Source organism: Stegodyphus dumicola, chromosome 7 (genome assembly GCF_044657685.1).
Source record: "Stegodyphus dumicola isolate Sdum_Otavi_A_Nest chromosome 7, ASM4465768v1".
Lineage (NCBI taxonomy): Eukaryota > Metazoa > Arthropoda > Arachnida > Araneae > Eresidae > Stegodyphus > Stegodyphus dumicola.
Window position 1 is genome coordinate 154,476,175 of NC_140774.1, and position 20,319 is coordinate 154,496,493.

Here is a 20,319-nt window from a genome sequence, read left to right on the forward strand (position 1 = left end):
GAAGCCACATCGTGACGGCTTGTTGAACGGTTATGAAATGTTTTGTCACCAAAGAGAAGAAAATCGTCAGGTGACAGCTCCTGATTCGTAATAGCGAGCGGTTGGGCCAAAAAAACTTTTCAAGTTTCTATTCATGTCGCCTGTTTCCACCAGATGACGCCACAGTATAGAGCTGTAACATAGATAAGTCTGAAGAGACTTATTTTGCCCAACTCTTGCGATCGCAAGGTAAAACGTTGGAAATGCAGCATTTGCGATTACTTTTGTAGCAACTGTTACTACGTCTTTCACATCTATCACCTAATAACAATCGCAACTCATCCGGAAGGACTGAAGCTTATGTTAAATTGACTAACAGTGATCCTGTGTTGGGTATGTGTTTAAAGATTCGTTAAAGAAATTCCACTAACTGTTATTTGTTCTGTTTTAACTGCATAACAGCAATAACTTCAAAAGCATTCTTCTGTCATAAAATAACGTATTGTTGGATTACACTAGGTGCTTTATGATGTTGTATATTCTATCTTCAGTTGTTTAAGTGTACGTTTTGTTTATAATATTAACATTTTGCTTCAAATGGGTTGCAAAAGAGCTGAGAATTATAATCCTCTAGAAGTTATGACGCTGTTATCATGCATTGAGAACAAGCCAGAGTTGGCTATTAGTAATCTTGGTGGAACTTGCAAGACTTTAGCTGATATCGATAAAGCATGGGATCAAGTAGCCGCTGAAATTAGCAGTTTGCGACTTGGAGTAAAACGTTCTGGATCAGACATAAAAAGAAAGTGGATTGATCTAAAATGTAGAACTAAAAAAAAAGCCGAAGCTATTGAAAAAGAGCCAAACAAAGAAGGCGGGCAAAAGTTGTCAGAGGTTGAGAAAAGGGTGTTATCAGTGCTTCGAAATCTGAAAACACTGGAAAGCAGACTTGAGAGGGAACACGTGGTATCCAATGAAGTAAGTGAAATTTTGCACTGAAACTCTGCTCTTAAAAATAACCGTTTTGAATTTTTAAGATTTACTATTTCTTTTTTAGGTTGATTGTTACAGAGTAATTTTTAGGCTGATTGTTCAGTGTAATTTAATTATTAAATTTGAGAAAGTATTTTAAATTTGACATAGTAATTACTGTTTTTTATTTAAGAAATTTTAAACTTTGCAAATTTTCTGTAATAAGATTCAGCTAACCATATAAATTTCATTTTGTGGTGCAACTGGTATTTGCCAAGTTTGGCTATCTTTTCAATGCTTAAATTAAGAGCAATGCAATGTAAGTTACGTAAGAATAGAAGTGAAGATAGTTTTCTTAAATATGACATTTACGAGAGCTATCTGCATAATGAACAGCAGTGAGAATTATAGCTATTAATTTGCAGTACTGTTTTTCTAATTCTTTTCTTCTAGATAAATTTTAGAACAATCTTCTTAGTATAATAATTTAAATTTATTTAAAATTTATACGTCAGTGTTCCAAATGCATAATAATGATGTTATAATAGATTTCATGCAAAGTTTTTTTTAATCTAACTATTAATTTCTGAAAACATTTACATGATTACTTTAATTAACCAAAAAAATTTCAACACACTTTGCTACCGAATAATCTTTTGCCCGCCAGTGAGCTAAATTAAATTTTCCAGTCTAGTTCAGACATCGTGACTATTATTGATATAATTTATAAAGAAATATAATTGGCATGCTTTATAATTATTTAATTTATGAAATTATTATAATACTCTTGTTAGATATTCTTTATTTGTTCTTGTGATATGTAATTCTATTTCTTTATTTTTATTTTCGTCTTGGCTACAAATGGCTTCGAAAAGTAAAATTGTAACCCTGTAGTTCCTCGGGGGAAGAAAGTTTGATTCGCCCAGTTGGAGTATTCCCAGACAGGGGGGAGGGGAGGAAGAAAGTTTGATTCGCGCAGTTGGAGTGCACCCAGTAAAATACGGCGAAATTTATTTTAATCTCTCAACATAAGTTAGTAAATAGTTAAAATAAATTAGATTAATTTTTTTTAAATATATAATTTAGTACAAGCAAATAAAATTTAAAAAACAAAATTAAAAAGAATTAAGTAAATAAGTAAGGCCCGATAGCTTTTAAAAAATATGGATTAACTAAAATTCTGAAATGATCAAAGTTAATTTTTATAGTATATTTTTGGTTATTTCTTATTTGTGTATTAATATTTATTTATTTATTTATCCTTTCTATATTTTGTTGTATAGCGTAGGCAATTTTTCAAACTTTATAGGTGCATTATTACATTTCATAATTACTTTTTTTGTTAAAAAAATTCCCATTGTAAAGTAAAATTATAACAAAACAAATTTAAACATAACATTACGTTTTTGAGAAAAGCATATTATTGCAAATGTACTTTCTCCAATAAAGGATCATTTTTAAAATAAAAAAGGGGGTTGTTTGAAGGGTAGAAGAAGGTCTACATAAAATTGTAGGGCTATAATTGGGAAAGGTGTCTGCTGACCCGGCAGATTTACTGGTTAAAAATGCTTTATTCGTATGTCATTTGGTAAGCTATCTGTAGCATGTTTGCTGTCTGCTCTTTGCGATACGTTGCTTAGTATTGCGGTGCTTATAGCACAACAGAACTTTAAAAAAAAAAAAAAAAAAATGAGAATTTAAAATTTTATGGAGGGGGAGGGAGTTTTTACCTACCTTTTTATTTTAGCAACCGTTGGTCATACACATATAGAAAATGTTTCAAAAATTGTAAGTATTCATATTTCAGCATTTTTCTTAATTAAAAGTAACTTTAAAAAAAATCACTTTTGTAAATTTACGAAACTTAACTTTTTATGCGTTCGCCTGCATTTAGGAAGATCTATACTCAGTTTAAAAATTAAGGCACAAAATATATTCTACTCCTGTAAGAAAAATAATTGATCGACCGATATATTTCAAGGGCCGTACAGAAAATGAAGAGCAAATTGTTTGAAATTGTACCCAACTGAAAATAAAATATCAGTTTAGAAAAAGCTGTCTTCTGTTGATTAACTAAGTGACGAGCATTTCTTTCCAAATACTTGAAAAGTATTAATCAGATTTTTTTTCGAAAAGGAGGTTTTATTCACCGAATCTTACAGAATTAGTATGCTAGAAAACACTGCAAAGCTTCAGTATTGGCACGTAGCCAATTTGTAACAGTATTCGCATGATTAAGAAACCAAGAATATTTTAGTTAATTGAATTTTATGTATGATTCCCGATAGAGCTTTAGCCCAGAAACGGCATTTTGCGTTGGTTCTCTATAAACGGCCTATCACTTTTTAAATTGTTGCCACCAAATATTATCGCCCTGTATAATATTTAAAGAAATTAAATAATGAAGAATCTGCGTGAATGTGTGTACGTTTCACGCATTGTGAAAAAACGACGGTACCGAGAGCCATCCAATTTTGAATAACGTAATCATCCACTCGAACACGGGTACATGGAGGCCCGAATTTTGAATTTCGAATTTGTTTTATTATCTATTTCACATTTTGAAAAACTGAAACGAATTTTTGATTAACAAACTCAATGATTTCAAAGCGGAGGGAAAGCCTTTTTTATCTCCAGCGCGCGAGACTGTGTATCGGAAATTCTAAAGATATGCTGTTTTTCAATATTTTATGATATTGCTGTTGAATTGAATTTCACGTGGTTTGAGTGATGAACAATATTTAACAAATAAAGGTAACACACAAAACGTTAAAAAACGCACCTTTGGGCGTGATGTAATATCTGAACATACTAAGAACGTATTTTTTAGCGTTCGGAAATAACAAACGTGTGTGAAAATTGAAAAATCTTTCGTCATCTATTGTAACAAAGTTATAAATTAAAAACAAAAAATTCTGAAAACTTTCAGATGTTGTATTACGTCCGAAGGGACTTTTTTTTAACGTTTTGTATGTTACCTTTCATTCCTTAAATATAATACAGGGCGATAGTATTTTATGGCAACAATTTAAAAAGTTATACGCCGTTTATAATGAACAATCGACGCAAAATGCCGTTTCAAGACCAGAATAACCCTTCTGAGCTAATAATATAGTTAATTCTAGTAATATAGTAATAATAATGTAAATATAATGATATAGTAATACAAGTAAATAAAAAATGAATATCATTGAATGGCATTTAAAGAGCAAAAAAAAGAACCTCGAATTATTCTTATTCGTTTAACAATAAATGACATGAAATATCAAATTTTGAAATTAAATATCTCGGTCAATTTTTGTCGTACCAGAGCCAACCCTTTGTGTTTTAATTTTTTAATGCGTGTATATTTTTCTGAATGTAAGTATAGGTGTAGAGCATGAGGTCATTTTGAAGCAGAAGAGATGAGAAATAAGCAACGCCCTCGCCGGGACTCGAACCACGGACCTCTCGAATACGCGCCGAGCGTGGTGACCATTACACCACGAAAGCATGCTAAGATAGCGTGAGAAATAACTTGTCTAGGGATCATGGGGATTGTATAAAATGTTAAATATCGTAATTTTTATAAAATATTTTTTTTTAATTTGAAAATACTAAAATATAAATAGTTTCAACATTTAAAATATTATTATAATTGGATCAACGAAAAAAAAAGCCGAAATGCGAAAATAAAGGCCGGGTGAGGACTTTATTTGACGCTATGCATATTTAAGATAAGTAACTGAAATAAAATTATGCTGTTTCTTATTACTTCCTCGTACGAAGTATAGTTAATGATCAAAAATTCCGCTTATGAGATATCAACGGAAATATCCATTTTGACCGTCCCCGAATCCGTAATGTTTTTGCCTGACATCTCTACGTACGGACCCAATACAGGACTCTTCTAAAACGTGTTGTAAATGGATGTTTTTCGTGCCATCTGTACGTTATATTTCGCATAAGCGGTAGAACATTAAAATTTTGTATATGGGACTGCTGTAACATCTCTTTTTTATTGCAATCGCAAGTGCCAAAAGTATACGAGGATTCATAATAAACTTCCCTGTTATATGAACCACTAGCAGCCTATCCGCCTAACCAATCGAAATTAATTTTCTGATATTAGTAATGCATAAATAAATAAAAGAACACTTTATTACAAGCCCACTCCCCAAAATATCTGAAAGCTTTCAGATTTCATATTACGCCCAAAGGGGCATTTTTTAAACCTTTTCTGTGTTATCTTTATTTATTAAATGCCATGTTCTTCTCACTTGAACCGTAAAATTCAATTCAACAGCAATATCACAAAATAATTTCTAAACGTATCCGTAGAATTTCTGATACACAGTCTCGCGCATTGGCGATAAAATTGTGTATGTTTTTTGGTTTTTCTTTTTTTCGTGCAGTGTTGCCATTGTTAAGTTTGAAATCGTTGAGTTTCTTAATCAAAAATCCATAAATGCTTTACAAAATATGAAATAGATAATAAATCAAATTCCAAATTCAAATTTGGACTTCCAGATGCCCATATTCGCGTGGAGACGTACATTATTCAAAATTCGATGGCTCTAGGTATCGTTGTTTTATCTCAGCGCGAAAAACATACATTCATTTATGCAAAGTCTTCTTTATTTAATTTCTTTAAATATAATACAGGGCGATAATATTGGGTGGCAACAATTTAAAAAGTGATTCGCCATTTATAGTGAATCAACGCAAAATGCTAAAACGAAATTAATAGCCCTTCGGGGCTATAAACGCCCTTAGGGCTAAAAAGACATGTTACGGTTACAGTGAAAAAATTTTGAAATTTTTGAATGGCAACATCCAACTCTTTCCTGCACAAATAGATCAGCGCATTGAAAAAACATAAATGGCGTTGGAACCACACATATATTATGAAAATTGTCGGTGTAAAACATTTGCAAAGAGCATTGTAAAGCACCCAACGACAATACAAGAGAGGAGATGGAGGGGAAAAAATTAATGGAATTATAAGCTTTCAGCGTGATTTTCATGGAGTTGTCGTGCGTATCTTAGATTTCAGATAACCCCAGAATCGGAAATCCATCGAAATGTGGTCTGGGGTTTCGCTGAGGCCACAAAACTGCAGTGTTACGGTAGAAGACTCTTTTATCTGTTACAGCACTTGCCGAATACATCTGGAGAAGCACCATTTGCCATCTATACAATGTCATTAACAATATTTCACTCCTGCAGTTTTGGAATTGCATAATTCTGCAACATTGTTGGATGATACCAAGCACTTGTGATGGAACACGTTTTCATAAATATGGAAGTGACCTCTTTGAAGGAGTACGGCCGAGAACGAATGTGCTTACGATGTCGCACAACATAATCACTTTAGTTTCGTGTAAAGGCCCGTCCACACGAGTACGCTCGAAACGTAGCTGACGAACGCGCTTTTACGTTACCAGCGTAAAAGCGTTCAAACGAGTACGCTTGCGAAAAGTGCGTTTAACCAATAGAATTATTTTGCACAAAAATCACGTGACGCTGTAATCTAGCGTCAACAGAGCTGTATCTTATTACTTCGCTGTTCTGTATGTTTGTGGCAAGTTGTCCGAATCAGATGATTTTTTTTTTTTTTTACAGCTGAACCTTTACTATTATGTGCAATTATTAAGCAGAGGCAAAACCGCAAAAAATGGCAAGAATGGGTCCGAAAGATTTATTTAGAGCGATCTGTTCAAAGAGATTTTTTTTTTTTTTTTTTTTTTTTTTTTTACTGCCTTGTTTGCGAAAGGAATATCTGGAATTATTAAATTCCTACTATTAGCTCACACTCTCCCTACATCTTGTTCAAATTTTCAGTACGTAAAATGCTTTTTATTCATCCACTCAAGTTCAAATACAATTTTTTAAACTTGCAGTGAATGACACTTGATGTTAATACAGCTTTTTCACATATTAAAATTTTTTTAATTTTTAATTTAAAAAAATTATGTTTGTATTTTTATTTATTTATTTATTTTTGTATTTTTAAACTTTTCTTTGTGGACCTAAGTAGGAATTGACTTAATTTTTGGGGGGGAGGGGGTATATTACTTGTTTTTTAATTCCTTCAGGATGAGTATCGACCACTTTGACAGACTTGCAGATTCTATATCGTATGAAAATTAGGATTTATAAAATTGGTTTGGAATACAGTATATAAAGAGAATTAAATTACTTAATTCTCTTTATATACACCATCCATCATATAATAAAACCAACTTCATATTTTTTTAACTCGCTCTCCCTTGGTCTTTTGTTTTTCTTTTTATTTATTTTTGAATTTAGAATGAGGTTCAAACTTTGGACAGTTTATGAGAAATTATGTGCATGATAAAATATGCAATAAAGTAAAAATAAAGAGAGAATTTATAGATGATATATGATAAAGAGATGCAGATATATTTTTACATAAGGATTTCTATTTGCACTGCACATTTTTAAACTAAATTAAAAACAATAATAATAATGAATAAAATAAGAAATGAAAACAATAATAATAGGTAAAATAAGAATATAATGATTCATGATTAAATATAAGAAACACGTTTCAAAAATAAGAAAAGCTAACTGAATTATACCGTCTACGAGTGAGGTTCGAACTTGCCACTTTACCATTCCTCCGCTACCAAAGCAGCGCGCTGACCACTCAGCTATCTGTGAAACAGTGTTCATGAAAAATAATGTAACAAGTAGAAGTCGCTGCAAAGGTAATTTAATTAAACTTCAATAAATGATTGCTGTATGACACAAGTTGTAACTTTCCTCCAAAATTTCGTAATTGTATTTTATTGAATACTCTTTCACAGTCAACTGCTTTATTTTAGAAGTTATTATATAGCTGAAGTTAGTTTTTGGTGTATTTAATATTGGGATATTTATAGAGCTTTTTATTACACATGATATAGCCAATATTTATAATAATTAAGGAGAATTTTGTAAGGCAGAAGCTTTGATTTCGTAGAAACTGTAATTTATTTAGGTTCCTATTACTTACGGGGTTATAAATAGGTGAAGCATATGGATATAGTGGTCGGATCATTGCTTTATAAGTATACAGTTTTCCCCTTTAATGTGAATTTTAAATGTATACTAATATGTACGGTTTGAGAAATCTGAAGATGGCGTGAACAATGCTGATTATTTTATTGCTGTATACAGTTGTATTTCTAAGCAAAAACTCATCTCTGTGTGGCTCTGACGCCATATTGAAACGGGTAAGCAAGAAGGTTTTCTGATTATGACATGTGATAAGAATTCGGTCGGCTATTGGCTATACGCGCTCGTCGCGGGCGAAAAAGCTGAACAGGAGCGTACTCAGTTTTACGTCTTCTGCGTCCTGCGAATTTACGCCGGCGTCAAAAAAGTTACGTCAACTACGTCGGGAGCGTCCTAGTGTGGACGGGCCAAAGGCGATAGTGCCACATCGGGAGGATCTTTGTCAGCCCTGTAAACGAGTGCTTCTCATCTGTCTGTTGTCATTGGTCCTTTACAGTCCTCTTCTTTGCAAATGTTTTATGCCGGCAATTCTCGTCACACATGTATCATTTCAATGCCATTTATGGTTTGTCAATGAGCTGATCAGTTTGCGCAAGAAAAAAAAGGGATGTTGCCATTCAAAAACTTCGAAATTTTTTCACTTTTTTTTCAGCCGTACTCATGAGAGCTATGTTGTTTTAAATCGTCACAATCTTGAATGCACAAACTTCAAATAACAATATCTGAAATTTTATTTCGATTGGTTGAAGAGAAGGGTTCATATATCAGGGAAGTTATTTTATGACCACCCTGTATTTTATTATTACATTATTTCTTTTTCAGTTGTCCGCAGACAGTCATATAAACGGTCCTTTATTGTTTGTTTAATAATATAGTTATAGTGTGTAAACTTTTCTTAATCTGATTTATTTTTATGTACATAGATAACTCCCGTTATTCCAAATTCGACAAAGGAAGGGACTGTAATTTATCTGGCGAGTACTGAATCAGGTAAACGAACTTTTTTTTCCGTTATCTCTCTCGTATGTAATTTGTAATTATGTGAACTATTTGTTTATTTAGACCTGCATAACTGTGATCTATTATTATTGAGATCAATAACAGTTACGCAAAACCTTCCAGATATTCGTTTGAAACTCATTTTCTTTCACCACAGAGTCAAAAATATAGATAATATATTTAGCATATAGTCACGTAATGCATTTTAGTGAAAATAGGATGAAAACTTTCATAACAACCAATTCTGAAAGTGAGGTTATTTCTGAGCCCACTTTAACTTTTTAGCCGTAGTTTCTGAAAAAAGTTTTAATTTTCGCATATTTTCACCTTTTTGGACTGTACACTGGTGTGCAAAATTTAAGGACTAGCTGTTCTTTTCGAATGTAAAATCGTGAAGAAGGGTTCCCCATCAGCCCAAATCAAACTTAATATCTCTAAAATCCGAAAATAGGTGACAAGTGAACAAAACCTTCAAATAAGGGATCAGAACGATAAAAAGACACTTTATTGAAAAGAAAGCTCCCAGTACAACTGGAGAGAAAGCAGAAACGTCCATGTGACGTGCACCTGGCAAGGAAAATCCAGTCTTTAGAAGATGATGTGATCCCCCCGACTGCGATGCAGAAATCATAACTTCTGTCTATGCTGAGGATTAGGTTGTGAAAGAGCTGTTGAAGCATCATCAGCCTTTCTTCTTCTAACGCCAATTTCAGCTGCGGAATCGTGGCTGGCGTCTGGTCATGTGCTGCCAAATGTCTAAGGAGAACATCCCGCGCGTTTTCTATGCGATTTAGTTCCGGAGTCCTTGCAGGTGTTGATTATTTGCAATCTTAAGAGCTCTGCGACAGCATCTATACGATGAGGTGTAGCGATGTCATCCATGAAGAGGATATCCAGACCCATAGCACTTCCAAACAGACGCACACCTGGCAAGAGAGCGGGTAACAGTGAGAGAAACTCCTTTTGAAATGTGAAGGTCAGTATAGCTACCAACCAATACCATCTCAAAGGAGAACTCCAGCAAACCTTAAATGGTCTCCTCTTGCCAGATGTGAGTACGCCAAGAATAGCTTGATTGACTAAATTGGCTCTCATCCATAAAAAGCACTCGACTCCACTCCTGACTCCAATCCTTGTGTTCCCCACACCACAGAAACCGGCGTTTCCGATGAGGAGGCGTTAATGGCAGCCAGTATAATGGTCTTGAGTGTATAGGGTATTTGTGCAGGTGCTGGGGTACGTTAAAACTTGATATCGGACTTTGAGTAGTCTCTTGCATGTGGCTTGCGATATCTCCGGCTGTTTGGCGCCTCTGTCTTCTCGCCAGTATAGCACCAGTCGTCCACAACCGTTGTTGCTCGTAGAAGACCACTACTGAACGCCCTAATAGCTGTTCCTATCTTTTGAAATGCTGTGCAAGTTCGTGAAACGACGTTGTGAGCTATCTCGAACTCCTCCGTTACACTTGTTACATTTCCACCTTTTTCTGTTTTCTCAGTTTTCCAATGACGCGACCTCAGATAAAGTCAGTCTAATGATATCTCCGGGATAGCCTGTTGGCTATATCGCACGCTATAAGCAACTCGACTTCACTGAATTTCTGAACGCCCACCACCCTTATGTCCCCCTTTTCCGATACTCCTTCCGCTAAGTAATGTGCCATATATGCACATGCCGTACTGTACCGGACCCAAGTCTAGCTAATAATTGTCTTTCCCATCCGTTCTACTGCCTTGTTCGCTTTTACTGTTAATTTCTCAGACTCGTCCGTAATTTTTGCATACCTGTGTACATAATTTTTTCCTCTGAGGGCTATGGTAAATTGTACCGCCGGCATTATTTTTATTTTTATTCAATGTATTCGTTTTAACATTATTATTTCGTCAATTTTTCCCTTGCATATATTACTTGAAGTGTTATTTTATGCAGATTCTTCGTTAAGCTACCCAAATCTGGAAGTTGCTCTGACATTAAGGTTTCTGTTCTTAGAATTCTTCTTCTGTTACTTACATTCTAGCTTACTGGTGTAAGCTATTGCTGATGTGTTCAATCTTTCGAAATCCAGATCTTTTGTTCTACCCGTTCTCTTCCATTCCTCTGCTGTCCCGCTTAGAAACTCCGTCAAGACTTAACCTTGCGTGGCCCTGGGCTTTCACAAGGTAATTGAGCCGGGCACGTCGCACACTGCTCCACGTGTCCGGTTCAATTGCCGGTAGATATTGTGATGTTAATATTACTATTGTTGGTTTCTCTTAAAAGAATAATATTGTGACAATAGTTTTATCATGACTACCTTTCATTTGTTATGCTGTTACTGTAACTGCATTCTTTAGAAATTAAATTACATAATTCCCTATCGATTTTCGAATGTTAGAATTTGTTTGAAAAAGAGAAAAAAATCCGAAGTACAGAAAGTCTTCCTAGACCTACTAAATCACTGTCATGATCGTTTATTCTTCTTTCTGTGATCTTTAGTGAGGGGCCTCGGCTTTAAGGGTAAAGCATTCATGGCCTTAGTTCTTAATTATGAACATTCGAAGCGACAAGGGCAATGGATTAGGGTTCGATCTCTATCCATAATGAAGTGAGAACGGCCAATGCTTGTGGGTAAGGGGCGAAGCCGACAGAGCTTTGGGCAAAAGTGTGGAGCCCTCAAAATTCCTTCAAATGGCAATGTGCCAGGTAGGTGTCTTTATTTTATACCCAAAAAACGCATGACTTGCGATTTCGGAAACAAAATGAAAAAAATACCTAATTCAGAAGCATATTAAAATTACATATGCAGCACAGTTTACCTTCCATATCAGAGATGAATTTTAGAAGCCGGGTCTTGGAAGTTTCTTAAAAATCACGGTAGGAAAAAAAATCTATTCTTCATTGTTAGCGGCAGTAATTCAGTGATGTTCAGTTTAAATATAAGACATTTCATGAATTTCAATTAGTGTGGTGAAGAAGTTAGCAAATTCAATTTTAGAAGTTCAAGTTTGTTAGGAACTTCAAATTAAATTTCTGTTCGAAATTAATGGAAAAATTTTAGACCCTTTTAAAACATTTTTTCCTTGTGTAATTTTGGTTCTGTTTATTTATTTATTTAGTAGAACAGAGAGGAAAGAATAGATGAATTAATTATTTCAAATAATAGGTATTTTATCTGATAAATGTTGGAATAGCTTGTCATTACTAAGTTATCAGGATTTCAAATTCCCGAATTAAAAAATATATAACGAAAATTACTGCTTTCCCGTTGTTAGAAAACGAAAACTGGAATATTTTATGTACTTATGCAAATTATTTAGATATATCCAATAATAATTGTTTTAATTAATTTACTTTAACCCTTTGATGAGCACAATATTATTTTATAATGTTTTAACTAAAAAAACTCTAGAAACTCTTGCCTATTGATCTGTGTGTGGCAGTCGCACTGTGAAACCAGCGCACGTCTAGGACTTTGAAACTTACTGAGGTAGTATGGGGGGAAACCTTCTTCCCTGCGCATTTCCAATAAATGACGAAATCTACGAATTTAAAATGTATTTAAGAATTGCATTATATGTAATTTTTTTACTTTTGTGCAAAACATGTTTTGTCTTTTTGGTACATGCATAGACCCACACTGCACGTTTCGCACATTTATCTTGTTCTATGAGGGTTTCTTCCTTAAAGTTGTTACAAATGTACACCACCGGGATTTGAATTTTACTGACGTATGTCCTGCATTCTTTAGTCTCATTTCGTCTGGCATTTGAAATTTGTGGTCTTTTATGTTAATGGAAGGGGAGGTTTGGTGTTTTCGCCTTTGATACGGATCTTTCGTTCCCCATTCGTAATTATTCTATTCATATTTCGGCCCAAAATATTTATAAAATATTTTAAATTTAAATAAAACTTTTACGCGATTTCTATTTTTAATTATAGCAAAGTATATTTACATTATATTTGAACAACGTAAAATAATTTCTAACTGAAATTGAGAAAGCAGAACTGTTAGCTATGCATCTGGAATCTAAATTTCGCACAAACAACGTTCATGACACAACAACAGAAAATCTAGTTCATAGCTTTCACTCCAACTTCCCAACAAATCCAACCACTGACAAAATCATTCCAGCCTTACCGTCAGAAGGCCATGCATACATCAAAAGAATCAAGAAAAAGAAAAGTCTTGCCATAGATTCCATCACCAATTGTGTGATAAAAAAGTTCACAGTCAAGACCATTTTCACTATTACTAGAATTTGCAACCTTATTCTGAAATGGCAATACTTTCCTCAACTTTGGAAGATTGCAAAGATCATTCCGATCCTCAAGCCCGGAAAACCTCTTTCATCAGTAAAATCTGTGAAGCTATCCTACTCAAGAGAATCAACAACTGCATAGAAAGCAGTAACATCATCAGACCGCACCAGTTTGTTTTCATGAAGCAGCTGTCGATACCTAACCAACTGTACCGAGTAGTAGAAACCATCTCCGAGGGAATAGCAACATGCAAGATCACTGAAGGACTGCTTCTAGACATTGCTAAGGCTTTTGACCGAGTCTGCTAAGGCCCAGCGTGCTGAACCACTACACCACGAAAGCATGCTAGAGAAGTGGGAGAAATACCTTATAAGTTCATCATCATCAAACAAATTACCAGAAAGTGGAAGAACCAGAATACCAGAAAGTGGAAGAAGTTTCACTGAGTGGTATATCCGCAACAATAGAATTCATGAAGAACTGGGTATAGATGCTGACATTATTATAAACTTTCTAAAAGCTTTCATGAAAGATAAAAAACAATTAACAACCCGGCCATTAAGATTTGCAATTATGACTATAATGACCTAGCAAATATGGACAAGCCCATGGCCCAACTAAATGTATATATTATGTAATTATTATTATAATACCTTTACGTCGACGCATAGTATGCTGAAATTTATCTTCTTTAAGAAATTAGCGTAGAATTTAAGCCCATCAGTGGTGGAATGGCTAAAATCGCTTAGCAGAAGTAGTTCAATTGGTTTCCGTTCATAAAATTGATAATGTATATTAGGGGCTTTAACCTTTCAAGCCCAAGCGCCACATCAATAAATTCCTAAAGATCGGCAAGTTACACCTCTGTCGAATAAGTAGTATAGGCAGAAAATTTGTAAAATAGAAAAAGTTTTACAAGATTGCAATTAATTTTAAGGAGAGTGATGAAGTCTCCGATTTCAAATCAAGAAGGTCATCGCGGTACGGTGCTTAATAATAGGGGGACCGGAAAGTAATGTCGCTTTCTTACATTAAATTCAAACGAATACATTTTTAACAATTTTTATTTTTAATCAATAATATAATCACCCTCGTTATCAACAACCTTTTGCCATCTAATGTGCAGATTTTCAATCCCGGACCGATAAAAATCAATTGGTTTTTGAGTAAAATATCTCGAGAGAACATTTTGGACATCATCCAAATTTTCAAATTTTTGCCGCTAAGAAAATGCTGTAGGGATTCGAATAAATGGAAATGCAATGCTGCGATATCAGCCGAGTATCGTGGGTGAGTATGGCAGTACTCTCCCATCCCAATTCATTAATTTTTTCCAGTGTTCGTCTTGCACAGTGCGGTCTTGCATTGTCGTGTTGCAGAATGACACCTTTTCTGTTGACAATTGATATTTTTCGATTAAAGATTGGTTCACTCCTTCCAATTGTTCACAATAAAGGTCTGCATTAACAGTTTGTCCAGATTTCAGCAATTCAAAATGAACAATTCCGCGAATACTCCAGCAAACACCCAGAAGCTCCTTTTCGGGAAGTAAACCCTTTGTAACCCCTATTAAAACTGCCTTTTGAGTTTTGGATTATCATATAGGACTTATTTTTTTGTCTCCACTAAACAAACGATAAAAAAAACGGTTCTGTATGGTGCCCGTTGAAGCAATACTTTGCATTTAATGGATAGGTTGGCTTTGTTCTTTTCGAATAGATTATGGGGGACTCAAACAGCTGTTTTGCTTATTTTTCTATTCTGCTTTAAATGTTCTTGGATGGTCGACCAAAGTTGGTTAAGAGTGTTTGACATGGATTTGCTTCCACTTCTGCCCTTAGCATGTTGTTGTCGACTTGCGCAGAAACGACATAACTTTCCGGTCCCCCTATTATACTATATTGATCGTTAACGTCAGATAAATGTTAAACTTCTGGCAACTTCTCTGAAGGGAAAAATTAAAGGAAAGCACAAATTTTGAGCCAATAGCATTGACAGCTTCCTTTTTAATTTATTGAAAATACTTGACGGGCCACGGATTGGAGACTCTCTATTAAGCGCGTCTGTCGCGTATAGTAGAGGGTCTCCAGAGGCGATGCAGCGTCGACACGGAGTACGATAAACATGCCACAGGATTGGCACTGTACAGCGTTGATACAACATAGTCAACGTGTCGCAGGATAAACACGGTGCATCGTCGACGCGATATAACATCAGATGGTTCAAATTCAGCATGGCATAGAATTAACACGTCATATGATCGACAAGATACTGTGTCGACACCACATAGTACAGTTACAAATAAGTACATAAAAACTGAAACTAAGCATTTGACGAAAGAAGCAGTCACCATAGAAGAAGCAGTCACCATGAGCACTGGGGAAACAATTATCCTATTTTAAATAAAGAGTCATACCAAAAATACAAACAAAACTAACTCATATGCTTTGATTTGTTGAGAAATTCATCTGTAATCGGATTGCCTCTTTTACAATCTGTCCTGACATGGTCATACCTTTTTTTTTATTTATTTTTTTTAATGGTGGAAAATTATTATAGCACATTTATGGTACTACTGAATGTTGTTTATGTAACGACAAGTTTAACAAAATGCATACATGTTCTTGCTCTTATTTAGTTTTATTCGACTTCACCAGAGTTTCTGTGCATAACCTAATTGTTCGAATCTTTTCTTATATATTGTTTATTTCAATAATTTAAACATCGTTTGACTAGAATTATGCTTATCCATGAATATCTGGTGTACTGCTGGTGTTTGATACTGCAACTTTTTATAATGTGTATTGATTTTTAACAAGTATTGTGTTTTTAAAATGTATTAGGTTATGATCTGTCTTTTGTATTTACTATGATAATATGTAACATGTAATTATATTAAACATTATGTAACAATATGTAATATGTTTTGTGTAATTTAATATATTTAGTAAGTTTTATATGAAATAAGTAATATTGTATGTATTTGAACCAGTATAGTATATCTTTGTGTATATCTCTTATTTGCATTAATAACTAGGTTTTAAATACAAATGTAATAATGTGTAATAATATATAGTGTTGACTATTGCGCTTAGAATTACTTTAATTTAGCGATCGACTTTCTTCGTTTATCTCTTCATATATAACTGGCGCGAACTTTCATATTTACACTATGTTCTATCTTACTGCTAAATATTCTTGTTTGAATCTGTGCATAATCAAATTTTGTTTTGGCTTATATGAATTAGTGAATATTTGGAATGACTTACCTACGAAATAATACAATTGTACTTTTAGTAATTGTAACATCTGATTTCTTATAAACGTTATGACATTTTTTTTTTTTTGTCATTCAAAAGCAGCAGCATAAGTGTACAGCACGTGCTTAGTTGTATCTGAAGTAATCTTTTGTTCAACGTCATGAATGCATGTCTCTCAATATTATGCTATCTGTTCTTGTGTAGATTAACATATAATTGTACTCATAGTTTTTCTCCTGGCACATTTATGGCCAAGTATGGAATCATAATGTTTGTTCTATATTGCGTATATCTGGTATGATCTTCTTTAACTCATTGTTACAATTATATGACAACTGTTAATTGTACTGGAATCAACAAACGTCTTGTGCATCGAAAAATCTGCCTTCTTACCGACTGGCTGAATTTCTTGTTTTTGCGTAAAAACTCTAATTTTAATTGCAGAATTTTTTTTATTTGTTTTAAGTGTATTTGTTGTTTTATGTTTTTCTGTATTTCACATGTTTGAGTTCTGTATTTTGCATGAGATGTTTTGAGTTTATGTATTTTTTTCTTTGCCGCGATGTGAGAACTCACTTAATTGAATGAGAAACATATCTCTGATGAAATTCGAGGAAATAAGTTTAAATGAAATGCAGCAATGTTAATTGAATTAATGACTAATTAATGTTGCTTGCTTTGAACCGTGCCGGAAAATGATTCAGTTGATCATGTAACATATTAAATTTGTTTATTCGCTACACTTAATTCTACAGGAGTTCGTATTTTTGACATAGTAAGTCTAAAATAAATATTATTTTCTGAAATTATATAGATTTTTAAAAAACAGTTGTGAAATTTTATCTATTTAAATTTTAGAATAATTTACTAGTAGACGCTTTTAATTAAATTAGTGATAATTAACAAACATTATTGGAATTTTTTTTTTATTTATCTTTTATAGCACAAAGGCAAGATACAGTTGTAGAAGATATTGTTATTTCAGATGGTAAGTAAATTACATTGCTTTTTAGATAATTTACCATTCTTTTGCTGTTGACAACGTCTGAAATCATTCAGGACTCCCAACTAGAAGTGCATATGTTGGCTTGAAATTTGGTATGCTATATTCGTTAGATGTTTCAGGTTTAGAGTCTTAACGTTAATATCGTTCGACTGTAGAATAGTAATTTAAACTGTGCTGACTGAAAAATTAAATTCTTAATTCTGTTGCTGCTGATGGCTTCCGAAATCGTTCAGCGTACTAACCAAAAGTGCACATCTGGCTTGAAATTCGGCATGTTGCATTGGGCAAATGTTTCAGCTGCAGTATCATACCCCTTTATATTCTGTAAAGTTATATTGCTCGTATTTTGTGTCTTGTTAGAAATTTTGGATGTAAGCACCACATTTTTCTAACAGTATATTATTAAATAATGCTTGATAAGTATGTAAAAGATATTTTATTTCTTTTGTAGTGAGGTCGGAGAAAAGTGCAAATTATCCTACTCCACAAACTGATCAAAATCTCGTATCCAGACCCGTCTCCACATCTGAAACGAGTAAAAGAAAATCTCTCGAAGAAGATGAAGAAGATATACAAATTATTAAGCTTATTAAAGTACAGAGAGAGTTAGTTCAACAGATGAAGGAGAAAAATCATTTACAAAGAATGAAAATGATGCTGAAATGTATGAAACAGAATGTGTCTTTCACTGACCTGTATGATAAATGTAAAAAATAGACTTTTTTTATGTAAGGATCTCGATTAAGATTTTATGCATCTCTTTAACTTTCGGCTCAGACATCCTAGAGCTAAAATAATAATAACACATAAGAAATTTTTTAGCTAAAATGAGCTTATATTTAAAGCTTATAAAATTATAATGAACTGAAAAGAGAAAATTTGGGGGAAAAAAATATTCCCAATTAAAGAGTTTTCGGCTAATCTTTGGAATATGGTAACAGGTAGTTTGGCGACATTTTGGTAAGGCTATAAAGGTTACTAGGTAGGGCTTTAGCAATAATCTGAGAAGTACACAGTTCGAATCACAGATTATTTTGTCTCCGAGAAATGAGAGATAATGAGACATGTCATGTGACATTTTCCGGAAAATTCCGGTCGTGATTTTAGCTAATAAGCACTTAGAAACAATTTCGCTGCTAAAGTGCAGAATCGCTCACTTATTTGTTTGGCGCTTTTTACAAGAGTAAGAAGAGTTGGATTTTTGTCAATTTTCTTTGACTTTTTAAGTGAAAATAGGTCGATGTGTACATGGATAAAGTCAAGAGTGTGCGCAATGCCATTTTTGTGCAATTCTGGGATGTTTTTTTAAGTGAAAATAGGTCGACGTGTACATGGATACTGCGTATGTGCAATTCTTAAAAACGCGCGAAGCAGTGGGCGATTCTGCACTTTCTCCCAATTTCGCACCTAATCTTCGTCATGATTAAGCACTTTTGTTTCAGAAAAGTTCTAGCATAAGCGTAATTCGGCTAGCAGATTGTTGGAAAAAATGTTGAGTTAAAAAAAAAAATTGCCTTTACTTCGTGAAAACAAAATGGCGTCCCCCCCCCCAAAAAAAACTAGCAGGTTGCTGTAACAGGGTTGGTCGCCAAATTTTCGCCAAAAAATCGCCAAGTTACCATAATCCGAAGATTCACCGAGTTTTCTAATTTCAATTCCTTGCCTTCTTAAGTGGGTTCTGTTGTACATGGAATGCAAAGGAATGAAATAAAAAGCAAGGTCGTGATTTTACAAATTTTTCCTTTAATTTGCAGTAAATAATAAATGTTGCACAAATAGATGCGAGCGATGCAAATTATGGAATAGCAACTTTGTGGTGTTGTTTGAGGACGTTAAACAGGATCTACAGCAGCAAACTTGTACGTTTTGCGGAATGGACCAAGACATGTAAAAAATTTTAATTACGGAATTTTAGAGCACCTTCTTTTCAATCTGGAAAAATGTGCCGGAAATCTGGAAATTGCTATACATTCATCCATAAATGATAAAAATATGAGGTTCAAGAAAGATTGTAATGAGGTACTAAGAACGTACTGTAATAAGGAATAAGAAGGACTCGTTAACTATAGATGTAACCAAAGTGCGATAATTCTAAGCTTTGTTAGCTTCTTAAATATTTCGGTTTAATCATGGTATACGTTACACTTGATTTGGCGACATTATGATGAGCAGTAAACGCGACATTTATGATAAGGGCTAAATCGCAGAATAGGCTGCATCAGTCGATGTTGTGTTTACTTCTCTTATGCTTGGACACGCCTTTTTATGACGTAATATTGGTTACGCCTCTTCTTAAAAACAAGTTATAAGTATGCTATAGCTTCGTATTTAAAGAAAACTTAAATTATATTTTAACTGAGTTGAAGTGGTAGGTTTATAATGTTCTGTTCGAGATTTTTTTAATTATAAATCTACTTTTGTGTGTTGTGTGGTAGTGTTAGCATTTAATGCAATGAATTATCTCTCACAAATGTATTATTAAGATATCAAACGATTGAAAACGATCATTACCAAACGATTGAAAATATTGAATGCATGAGTTAAAAATTATAACCGTAACTTCTGAAAATGCAGAAAAGAATTCTTTTGCTTAAAGAATGTTTTGATTATTGATGAGTGTGTCAAAATCGGTGCTTACAGCAGAATGGATGGGTATCTGAATCTGGATTTTTTTTATCAGTTGGAGCGAAGAGGTAAAAAGAGCGTTATTGAGTGGTGTATGGAGAAAAGTTTGATTGCAATATCGAATAAGTGTCCAATTTGTGGAACAAATATGAAACTAGTAGAGCGAAAAAAACGTATAGACGGTTTTGAGTAGATGTGTCGAGTTACTGGAGGCGAATGTAGGCATCGGATTTCAAC

General features: G+C 33.9%; 1 protein-coding gene across 1 annotated transcript; it reads left to right on the forward strand.

Moving 5' to 3' along the window:
* The first annotated feature begins 262 nt into the window (after positions 1-262).
* Positions 263-18,189, forward strand: LOC118198049 (uncharacterized). The gene is made up of 4 exons (XM_035369673.2): positions 263-957; positions 8,877-8,943; positions 17,395-17,439; positions 17,909-18,189. Exons 1-4 carry the CDS (start codon positions 577-579, stop codon positions 18,172-18,174), a joined length of 759 nt encoding a protein of 252 aa, XP_035225564.1. The 5' UTR covers positions 263-576; the 3' UTR covers positions 18,175-18,189.
* Positions 18,190-20,319: the final 2,130 nt, after the last annotated feature.

Coding starts and splice junctions, on each gene's coding strand:
- LOC118198049 (XM_035369673.2), top strand. CDS start 577: ATGGGTTGCAAAAGAGCTGAGAATTATAATCCTCTAGAAGTTATGACG. Junction 8,944..17,394: donor TCTGGCGAGTACTGAATCAG/GTAAACGAACTT, acceptor TATCTTTTATAG/CACAAAGGCAAGATACAGTT. Junction 17,440..17,908: donor AGATATTGTTATTTCAGATG/GTAAGTAAATTA, acceptor TTTCTTTTGTAG/TGAGGTCGGAGAAAAGTGCA.